This window comes from Sturnus vulgaris, chromosome 8 (assembly GCF_052056855.1).
Source record: "Sturnus vulgaris isolate bStuVul1 chromosome 8, bStuVul1.hap1, whole genome shotgun sequence".
Lineage (NCBI taxonomy): Eukaryota > Metazoa > Chordata > Aves > Passeriformes > Sturnidae > Sturnus > Sturnus vulgaris.
Window position 1 is genome coordinate 17694526 of NC_142250.1, and position 11522 is coordinate 17706047.

The 11522-nt window shown below is 46.0% G+C and overlaps 1 protein-coding gene across 14 annotated transcripts in view; it reads left to right on the forward strand.

Moving 5' to 3' along the window:
- Window positions 1-11522, forward strand: part of CAMK2G (calcium/calmodulin dependent protein kinase II gamma) — a 119309-nt gene that overhangs the window by 101662 nt on the left and 6125 nt on the right. For 2 of the 14 annotated variants that reach the window (XM_088168952.1, XM_014879910.2), the window contains 7 exons: window positions 1464-1532; window positions 3113-3157; window positions 3805-3853; window positions 5862-5975; window positions 7801-7926; window positions 10342-10417; window positions 10912-11006. In XM_088168952.1, coding sequence (XP_088025078.1) covers window positions 1464-1532; window positions 3113-3157; window positions 3805-3853; window positions 5862-5975; window positions 7801-7926; window positions 10342-10417; window positions 10912-11006 — 574 coding nt within the window. The remainder of the gene's footprint in view (window positions 1-1463; window positions 1533-3112; window positions 3158-3804; window positions 3854-5861; window positions 5976-7800; window positions 7927-10341; window positions 10418-10911; window positions 11007-11522) is intronic. The other 12 variants (XM_014879911.2, XM_088168953.1, XM_088168955.1 and 9 more) reach the window with 7 other exon arrangements.

Here is an 11522-nt window from a genome sequence, read left to right on the forward strand (position 1 = left end):
CAGGATTTATAGAGAGAGGCAGCGAACCATAGTTTCTGTGGTATTTATCCTTTCTTAGGCTGGAGTTTGAGTGTACGTGTTCTTTTTTTCCTCATGGACTTCTAAAGAGTTCATTCCTGCCTCTCTCTCTTCTACTTCCTTCCCCTTCCACCAAACCCATCTTCCTCTTTTGTTTCTCCTCTCTCCCTCTCCAAAAGGGATAGTGAAGCCAAGACATGTTGCTTGTGAAGAAAAAACAAATTGTTAGCAGGTGTTTAAGTCTCAGTCTTATAAGACATAATTATACCTTTGGCAGATGTTTTCCAGTTTAACATTTGACTTCTCCATTCTTTGTGGTGTTTGTGGTGTGGTGATGAGGGCCTGATGTTTTGCAGCATGAGTTTGCACTCCCTGAGTGGGATAGAGAGCCACTGCAAGGAGGGCACACTATGGTGAGCTCCTATCAGGTGCCCTGATCTGTAAACTACAGAGTGTGAGTGAGCTCCTGCAGTGCCAATTTTGACCTTGCTGCTGGCATCTAGCAGCAAAAGAGACATAGCCTCGTGTGGGCTGGATTTGTGGGCTAGGAACTCTATACTTATGGACACTGGTTTGGCTTCCTACAAACATAGACTTGGCTCATTCCTGATGTACATGACTCAATGGGATGATTCTTTTCAGCAAGCTGGGAAAGGCCTCACTGTTGTGCTGTACTGAATGCAGGAAATGGAGATTTTATTCTTCTACCACAGCTACAAGAGAGTCTGAAGAGGGGAAAGATGAAAAGCTGCTGGGCACCATCCAGAGAACTTCCTATTTATGGAACTATATGGACTTTTCCTTATGCCCCAATCCCATTCCTTTCAATAGTTGGGTCCCGAAGTCTCTTTGTTCAGGTCACAGCAGGGATACAACAAATCATACATTACCTTTCCTCTACCTTTTCTAGGGCTGACCACACTTTTACTTGGATCAATAGATTGTTTGGAACTGGCAGCATTATCACATACCTAGAACTGTTTCTGTATACTTTGGAACACCTCAAACTTGAATCCCATTTGTGCCCTGTTTGAGACCATGACTACTGTGTGTCTCTTGCTTCTGTAGTCTCTTTCTCTCAGGACAGCTGCCATCTCTCATTTTCTTTGACCAGATATTCACCAGATATTTTTGTTAGTGCTCATTGCAGGATTCTCCCCACCCCTTTGGGCTGCTGCCTTTTTGCCTTCTGTTTTCCTTCCTTATAGCACTAGCAGCTCATTCACATTTGGATTTTGGTAGATCCCTTACAACTTCTGTTGCCTCTGGGGGAAGGATGATGTCCAGCAATCCAAGCAACACTCCTCCTTCCTCCCTCTTCTTGGTGATTGAGCCTGTGGGGAGGGTCGGGTCTGAAGAGATGGTTGGGGTTGAAGCAATACTGTAATTTTCTTGCTGCCTCTGCTGCCCAGCAGGGGAACTAAAACCATGTTTTTCTGTCTCAGCCACAGAGCAACAACAAAACCAGTATAGTAAGCACTGCAAAAGAAACACCCCCAGTGCAGACGTCCATGGTATCTTCCCCAACCGCTATTTTTTTTTACTGTTTGGTTTAATTTTGATTTTGTCCTCTCCCCTTCTCCTCCCAAACCCCTTCCTGAGTGCTGCTTGTGCCACTCTGTTTCAGCTTATGTTTTGGCTTCGTTCTGTCTGTGTCCCTGTGCTGCTGTGGGGCCTGATCACAGCCTCGCAGGCTTTGGGATGGGGGTGCTGAGCAGAGCTCTGGTTGGATGTGGGGATCGCAGCTTGCCTGGACTTCCCCGTGTGCCACCCCTCTATAGTTCTGTGTGTCCCGTTCAACTGTTCCTGCTGGCTTTGGGGAGGATGGTTTGGAAGAAGAGAGTGTTGAGCTCCATCCACTCTCCACCACTAAGGAAATGGAGGATGGACTTCAGGACACCAGAGAAGAAAGGGCAGACAAAGGGGTTTTAGAAGAATCCTTTGCTGGCCTATTTGGCCTACTCAGTTGAGTGGCTGATCTCCTGCAGCTCACTGCCTTGCTGGGCTGGCATTTTCTGTTTGGCCTGTGTACCAGCTCTACAGTGCCAGTACAGTGCCTGTGCCAAGTACTTTGAATGGCACAGCCTGGGTGTGTGGCCTGCCTCAGTGCCCGTGGAAGATGAGGCAGCAGTGCAGGGGGTGAGTGTACAGCTCTGCCCAGCACTAGCCCTGGTGCACTCACTGAGCCACCCAGCACGAAAACAGCAGTGGGAGGAGATGGTGCAGGATCCTGAAGTCTTGTCCTGGTAATGAAGGGATGAGTGCAGGAGCTAGTTAGCACCCCTAGGCCTGGTAGCTGCTCTTTGTTGTCTGTTTCTGGAGAGTTGGATTTGGCATTTTTGGGGCATGGGAGGGTGGGATTTGTCTTTGGGTTTTTGTTGTAGGATGAAGGATTCTTGGGACACTTCATAATTTTCCGCTTTTCTTTCACTAGCTTTGTTCATGATGTTTTTGATATCGAGAGAGCCTTTCTAAATTATTAAATATGGTTATTATTGAAATTGGAGCTCATTTCAGAGACTTCTAGAAAAATGTGCCTTTTTTCACAGCTTCTTAGCAACTCCTCTCTGAGAGGCATTGAGGTGGTCTGGCTCATCCTTTTTTTATTATGGAAATTATGAATGTCCCTTTTTTAGGGTAAAATACCCAGCAACCTTTCCAAAAAACCTGGAGACAAAGGCCCCAGCCCAGTCTTACCCTTTCTTCCCCCTCTCCTCCTCTGAAGCATTTTTCAGTGAGGACGCTGCTGAGGGGTCATTACTTCATGCAGAGGGTGCAGACTGGCTGCTTGGTTGCCCCCTGGTGTCTGTGCCAGCCTGGTTCTCTGGAAGCGAATTGGGAATTAGGGGCAGTTGCAGGGAAGCTGGGGTCTTTGTCTCCTTGTGACTGTAGCTTTTAGAGCAGCCTCTCTCTTAATGGAACCTGTGCAGGAAGTGTGTGCACACGCACGCAGGCACACGTGTGCTGTTTGGAGTTTGTGATTTGATTTGATTTTTTTTAATGTCAGTTACCTTTTCTCCACTTGCTGGGGAGTGAAAGTAAATGAGAGAATGCTTTGGAGCTAGAGTTTAATGATTCTTCCATCCTTTCCTAGGAGCCTCAAACAACTGTTGTCCATAATGCTACAGATGGCATAAAGGTAAGGGATGGGAGTGTTGCCAGAGAAACCTCTGCTTCTCTCTTGTTCTTGTCTTCGTGTGTCTTAATTCAGTTTCTACCTTCCCAATGTCTGGTTTGTAGCATGCTCCTGAATACTGCTGACAATAGACTAGGAAGGTTGTGTTATATGGCAGTAGACCTCTGAAACAGGCCGAGTAAAAACAAACGTTAAGATATTAACACATCTTTCCTATTGTGGTGTATATCCACCACTCTGTTTCATATATGGGAAGAGGAACAGGAGATATAGGCACTTATGCAATGTTTTTTTCTTCTGCAAATGGACACTTCTTCTGAGAAAGCTTAGGAACCCTTCTTTAGCTTCTTGTGGCTATTCTTCCAAACAGAAGCAACTCTCATTAGATTTCGTTTGACAGAGTTTGGTAACTTCTACACTTGTAAAAGCTCTGGGTCAACGGCTTGAACATGCAAAAGCTGAGCAGAGATGCTGTTATGTTTTGCTTTGTATTTGACCTGCTTACATCCAAATCCTCCTTGTATCATCCTCTCCTTTCCATCCCTGCCAACATTTTTGTGCTTTTCCCCATCTTTCTTCACAAAGAAATTGAACTATTTGCTCATGCTCCTGACTACTGATGCCTTGTAATGCTCTGTTCTACCACGCAGGGTTCCACAGAGAGCTGTAACACCACAACTGAAGATGATGATCTGAAAGGTAGGTATTTTGCCTGTAATTTCTAATACAGTTAAGTGTAGGCAAAGGATTCTAGAGGTTCAGTCATTGCCCTGAACTAGCTTCCCAGATTTCTGTGTCTGACTGATCTCATAAATTCGCCATGACGCTGTCATTCTTGTCACAGTGGGACTATGTATTGGGGAACCATCTGACTTAGCCTCTCTGGTATAAAATACTGAGCTAATTTTTTTTGTCTCAGAGTTGGAATTATTTTCTTGCATATATCATAATCTGTTCATCTCCAGTCCATTTCTAAGTGTGGAAAATCCCTACCAGTCCCTTGAGATTTGGACTCCCCTTGTGTTTTTGTGCTTCCCTATAGATTACGGGGAGCTGAAACCTCTCTCTTACTACTCAGTTTCCCTTTTCACCCCTTTCTGGGAATGTTTTTGTGATATGCAAAGACTTGTTATTTTTTTCTCTTTGGGTCTATTTTTTTCTAAGATGAAGATCATTCTCAGCCTGTTGTCCTTGACTGAGATATCAGTAGAGGGAGAGGCTGAGAAGAGATTTCATGCCTTTTGGTGACCATTTCATAAATATTCTGTGCTTGTAAAACTCCTTAAATGAAGGAGCTCCAAGTTCCATATCTGCTCATGTTGTTTGAACAGCTGTCTTTTGCCTAACCTCCCTAACAAAGGATGAGCAGACATTTTCCTGAATAAGCAAGTTTGGGATGGGTGAAGGCAGTTTGCATTCTGAGACAAATGTGTTAATAACTGGCATTTTGAGGCAGAGGTATTCTAATTCTCCTAACTCATCTGAGTTACATATCCAGGGAAAAATCAGTGCTGACCCTGTGATGTAGCAGCAATGTCACCTCTATCAGAGGGGTAGCTCCTGATGCTTTTCCCGTGGCATGTCACAAGCTGCTGGCTCCTCTTCTGAGGAATCACAAGGAGCAGAAACACTTGCCAGAGAGTGAATCAGCTCTGCAACACAGATTGTTTCAGATAAGACCTGGCCTCATTGCAGGACAATGTTCTAGCTCCCACCTTTTTGCCAAAGAGTAATCTGTGGTTTAAGAACCTAGCTTTGAGGGAGGGGAGCTGGATGGGTTTTGTAGTGCAGTAATGAATTTGATTTATCATCTCTGCTGGATAGCCATCCAGAACAGGTATTTGTCCAGAACCTTGTCTCCTGTGGCACTTTTTATTCTGGAGAGGTCCCATGGTTGAGCTAGCTGAGCCAAAGGGTGTTTAAGTCGGGAATACAAACGCTGCAAGGAAAAGAAGTCTAGGACTGGAACAGAAGGTGGGGAGGAAGGCAGCTGGTCAGTGTATAGAGTTGTATAGGGATACATTCCTACAGGTCAAAATTGTGTTTTGGTTTTTTTGGCAGAGGCTAGAAAGTTTTGTTATGATTTTAGTAGAAGGGAGCATTTGAATGGTGACTGGGAGGGAAAGAGTTTGCACAGTAGTGGTTTGTGCTGTGGCCAGCTCTGGTAATTTTAGTCCTCCAGTTTTGAGCATAGCTGTGTTCACCAGTGTTTCTTTTCCATTCCTGCCCTTCCACATTTTAAGATAAGCAAGCATTTGAGCAAAACTAAGTAGACCAAAAGGTTTGGGAGTGTTGGAGTTCTCACTGTTCTGCATAGCTCTTGGAAAAGGGAAGTACTTGTGCAGTTCCTCTGCCAGCTTCTTGTTTTAAATTGACACCAGGATCAGCTCTGCTGTGCTGTAGGAGACATTGTCTTTATCCATCAGCGACAGTTGCCTCAGGAATCTGTTGTTTCCACTGTGGTGGGGCTAAAGGCAGTGTGTGTCGTCGTTCTTCCTCCCCGCCCCTTGCCCTTGTGTCATTCTAAATTGCACAGCAGGTTCATGTTGTAGAGCTGTCTACTTGGCTTTGCCCTGGAGGATACTCCTGCATGTTTTGTGCCCAGCATTGTGGTTTCTTTAATGTTCTCCTATTTCCTTTCTCTTTTTTTATTTACTGAACTTGCGTGTTTTGTTTGTGTTTGTGTTTTAATTCCCTGCCATGCTAGCTCCCCCTCTCTCCACCGGGGACGGCAGCTCAGTGCTTGAAGGACGGAGGCACAGTGAGAGCAAAACACAGACTGAGTCCATGCAGTCCCAGCTTTCTCTCTGTTTCTCAGCCAGTAAGTCCAGGGGTGCAGTGCTTCACAGCATCTTTTTCACACCCCTTCCTCCACCGTTCCCATTTCTCCTTACCTAAGATTTTTCCTTTCCTCAACTTCCTTCCAAAATGTTGATTTTTCATTTCCAGTACTCCAGAATAACAAGAAATCATCTCCCTTCCTGCAAAATACCCTCCTTTGCACACTGAAATTTTCCAAACATTTCCTTCCCTTTCTGAAAAAAAACCCAGAACCTCATCCTAGCTAAATTCATTCCCTTGCTTTCATCTGAGTGAGATGTGGAGTTCGCTGCAGAGACACTGCCTTTTGGGGTTTCCTCAGGCAAGTCACTGCATCACTTAGTTTTCCTTTTGGTAAATGGGGTCAGTGGTTCAGGTCTGCTTATGGAGGGGATGCATGAGACTGAATTCAGTCTCACTTATCTGAACTTCTGAGGACCTCAGACATGGATGGTGCTCAGAAATACCAAAGGAATAAAAACCACCTTTTCAAGACTACTTTAAGGTGCTTTGAAAGGGAGGCTGTGGCTCCTGAAAAACCCCAAAGCATTTTTGAAGCCATTATCAGGTGCTTTGAGTGAAAATCCTGGGATAATGTTGTCTCTGAAGAGCATCTGTCTGTCGTGAGCTTTACCTTGTGTGTTTGTCTTGCTAGCTCAGTCAGCTGGTACCATGGTTAGTAGGGTTTTGTAGCATGGTAATAAATTTGAATTATCTCTGCTGGATAGCTATCCAGAACAGGTATTTGTTCAGAACCTTGTCTTCTGTGGCACTTTTTATTCTGGAGAGGTTGAGCCAATGGGTGTTGTAAGTCGGAATACAAATGCTGTGAGGAAAAGAAGTCTAGGACTGGAATTATGAGTTACGGTCTATGAGTTATAGTAAGTTCTGCCTGGTATCTCCTGAACTTGCTAACTCTGTAGAGGAGCCTGTGGCTGAAAAACTCTGAAAATGCATATGAAAAAAGCTATTAGGTTGGAGAAAATCTAGGTGGAATTCACAGCCTTTTTCCTACACAGACATACTGTACTAGCTGCCTGACTATTTAAAGCAATAGTAGAAGAACTTTAGTGTAAGCTGGGAACATCTGGAGTATTTGATTCTGTTCAGGTCAGTCTAGGAAGGAAGAACCAGGTGTGCCTTCTTCTGTCTCTTCCTGTCGTATTTCCCTGGTTTTGTACACACAGCACCAGTATGTTACACAGTGCAGCAGTTGGAGCATCTCTGTTACTTGTTTTTGAAGCAGCTCAAAGGATGTCAGACTGCTGGTTTGTAAGGTGCAGTAGGAAAGGTGTTTTGCCTAGCCAGAATGGAAGGGAAATGATCTCTTCTCAAGTCCTTTTTGCTGTGAGCTGTCCATCACTGCTCTTGTTAATTCCTTCCTCTTGCCATAGCAAGGCCCTGCTTGGTACACTGAGGAGTGCCAAACCACTTCTCTGCCAAGTGGGTCCGTGTTCTCCCACTTTGCTTCTCTCCAAGATGAGATTTGCAGTGATTTGGATATCCCTACTTTCTTTAACCCCATCTTGTATTTGCCCTCGTGCTGCTCTGTCACTACTCAGACCATTGTTTTAGGTCGCCCTCAACCTTCCTCCAGCATTAATGTAATTCCTGCTGTGCACCAGTGCCCAGTTGGCCTTTGCCAAGCAGTGTCTGGCCCAAGTGATGTGACAGAGGCAGGAGAGCAGGTAGAAGTTATTGGGATGTGGATGTGTCTGTGTGCTGGCTGGGGCTGGGGCTCTGTGTGTCTGTACTTCTTTGTTGTTTTTATTTTACTTTCTAATTTTTGTTTGTTTATCATTTTAACGCTTACATTTGTTTTGCAGCTACACACTCTTGTGAAGAGAAGCTCCATGCCTGGGACAGCCCAGGGCAGACATTGGAGTTAGAGCGTGCTCGGTCGGAGCCGTTGCTAACTCCGGTAGTTCCCTTTGTACTTAACCGAGCACCGTGTAAGTTAGCAGCTGGGTAGCAGTAGTGGAGTAGTGCAATTCGTGCTAGTTTCCCTAGATGTAAAGCTCCCTCCTCTCTCCTCCTCGCCCCTCACCCCGTCCGTGCGAGCCGGGCCGGAGCGGAGCGCTGGGAGCCGGCGCCATGGGTCCCGGCGGGGCCGCGGCCGCAGGAGCTGAGGGGAGCGGCGGCGGCCGCCGGGGGGCGCCACGCGCAGGGGCGAGGAGCGGGGCCGCCCTCAGCCCGTCCCGCCCGCGGCCGCCGCCGCTCCCCGCCCTCCCCGGGCCGTGGGGAGACAGAGGCTGGCCCAAACTCTGCTCGGCCTTGAACGGTCCCCTGCCGGCGGCGGAGCTGCCTCCTGGGCTCGCACAAAGCAGGGTGTAGCCGCCGCTGGGCACGCTCGATGTCCGTGCCGGTGCATGTCGCCTCCCGCCTGTGCCTGTGCCGTGCCAGTTTGGAGGCCCCGCGGATTCATCGGGAGCGGCGGGAGCGGCAGGCGCGAATGGCGTCCCCTGACACCCTCCCGTGTGCCGGGACGTGTAGCGAAATCCAATAGACGAGCATAGTCTGATGGGATGGACTAGTTTTGAAGGACAGGCCTGATGGTACTGCATCAAGGCACCTTGGAAGGGGATGCAAATTTCCTTAAGATGAGCCAGCACACTGTGACTGTGGTCTGCAGACTCCCTCATGCATCCCAAATGCAGCCTTTCCAATGGACTGTCTTCTGGACATCGGTGGTGCATGATTTGGAGGTCCAGCAAGTAGCCCTTGTTCACATGAAAGTAATCCCAGACAATTTACTTGTAAGGACATTTTTCACAACAGACATAGCCCACTGTGTCGTTTTGACCCATTCCCTGTGTACATCTTTTCACATGTGGACGTGTATACAGCCTGCATGGCAAAACCAGCCACCTTCTTATGAGGCAGATGTCCCCTATTTGAGGGGTTTCTGAGGCTGGCTCAGAAGTAAAATTCTCTTAATGGATTTCCAGAGTGGGTACAGACATCTTTCATAGCCAGTGAGATTATCATCTTGTTGCTCTTTGGCTGTGCTTACCAGTGGTGAGATGAGGTGCTCATGTGGATGTGCTTATGGGCAAGGGGGAGAGCAGAGTAGCATCTTGGGCATTTAGACTGGATTTCAGCTTCCCTGACTTGAACATGTAAAGATAGTAGGTTGGATTTAAACACTATTCCCTTAATGATGGGTATCTAAGATACTGATGTGAGACTTCCAGAAGTCACAGTTTCTTTCAGGGCCCAAAGGGGACAGGTTCCATTTCAGACACCTATATTTTACATGCTGAAGGGCACAAGAATGGCACTTCTAGTGGTAGGAATTGTATATTATCTGATAACATTGAAAAGAATGCTAGAGAACCTCTTAAATGCCTGTATAATGTGCAGAAGAGTCTAGCTACAGGTGTGGGGAAGGCTGAAGAGATGTGAGGTTGTGCATATAGGCTTAGGCATAGGTATGGTGCACGTAGTAGTCATAGAATGGAATTGTGTTGTTTAACAGACCTGATTTAAACTTTGTAAATGTTATGAATTCTTAAGACCAGCATGGATGATGGAACACTGCAGAAGGGATGGGGCCTGGGCAATGTGCTGTGGGGACCCAAGAGAGGAGAGTGCAGAGGTGCTGGCCAGATGGGGCCAAACAACAGCAGACAGACAGCCCTTGTCTTCATTCATCTTGAAGTCTAGTGTGTTGGGCTGGGTTAATGGCAACACTGTCAGGGTGCTGTAAAGAATTGTGCCATAGGGATTGGCAGAAGCTAACTGCCTGGGGAACAGTGTGCACACTCAGACATAGCTAGGACCTGCTCATCCAACCCATCCATCCTGCTGCAGCTGTTTTTCTAGCTTGCAGAAGCCATCTCTACATGTCTCAGTTGCTTGTTTGCAGCATTTAGAATAGCTGAGGTATTGATGATGGTGATAGGCAAGTTGCTGGGAGACTCTTTCCCATTGGCTTGATCTGTGTGGCAGCCATTTGTATTGGCTACTGCGGTGAAGGTTTTCCACATCTTAAGCTGCCAGACAAATACTTCACATGGGCAGGGTCACTGGCAGTCATTGGTCAGACTCCCCAGCAGCAGCTCGGGCTGTCATTCAGGAGACACCTCTAGACACCTTAGACCTTTCTCGAATAAAAAAATGGAATATGGTCTCTTTATTTCCTTTTTCCCTGCATTATGGGATCACCATTTCCCTTTCATACCACTGCCCCCCTACTCTCATGTAGATGACTGTCTTAACTGCATATCTCCAGAATGCAGGGAGCAGCATTCTATGAGATCTAGACTAATGGTGCTCTACAAATTGCTTGTAGGAAGCACCCACTAGCCTCATATTTCTACTGAAGTCTTCAGCACAGCTAAATTGCTCTTTCTTCTTGTTCACAGTGCGTAAGCAAGAGATCATTAAGATAACAGAGCAGCTGATAGAGGCCATCAACAATGGAGATTTTGAGGCATATACGTAAGTAGAGATGCTTTCTGACAGGTTGTTTATCAGTTTGTGTGCAAGTGATGCTCTGGCTCCTGGGTATGAGGAGCTGTCACGCAGTCAGGAGGTGGTAAAAGCTTTTATCCTTCTTAGCCTACGTCAGTTAGGAGTAAGGGATGGAATAGTAGAGTTCTAAATAAATATCAAGTCAGGTATCAAACACCAACAGGAGCAACAACAGGAAAATGTCCTGGGTTTGTAAGAAAAGTACAGGGGAGGGGAACAAGAAGAGCAGAAAGAGAATAAAAGGAAAGTCAGAAACCTAGAGGTTTATTTCATGTGAAATGCCATCTAATTGGCTCCTTGATTTCAGTAGGGCTGGAGTCTTCAGGAACTTACTTCTTGGAGTAGGGGGATGTAGTTAGGTGGACACGAGGTGTGAGTCAAATGGTATACCAGCACTTCCCTGTGTGAATAGCTCTTGGGCTCAAATGCAAACTGTAAGCCTGTGCTGCTTTTCTTTGCAGAAAAATCTGTGATCCTGGCTTGACCTCATTTGAACCTGAAGCACTGGGGAACCTGGTTGAAGGAATGGATTTCCATAAGTTTTACTTTGAAAACTGTGAGTGGGTAGATTTGGTAACTCTAACACTTTTCTCTCTATTCTTCCTTTATGTCACATTTGGGAGGGAAAATTGTCTTTGTTTTTACTGGTTATCAGAATAAACAGGACCTTGATTGTGCTTGGGTTATGATGTATTTATAAAAGCCAGCAGTCTTTCTGTCAAAAAGTCTGTTCAGCAACAATTTTAATTCTAACCCTACATCCTTTCACTCTAGTCATACAATCTGCCAGGTGGACATGTTTTGTACCTGGCATGGACTGCAGGAGCCTAAAAGTTTGAGGCACTGGACTTCTTACTGATATGAGAATGGAAAAAAATGATCAGATTTTGGTTAAATCAGCATGTATGTTTGGGGTAGACATACTGAATAGTCAGGCATGAAGATGCTTTCACTTTGAGTTGTGCCTGGATGATTTCAGATTGCTAATGAACCTTTTATATAGATATAAGGGTCACCTTGTCAGCCTGGGGCAGGAAAGAGTTGGGAGAAATACTATCATTTACACTATGGG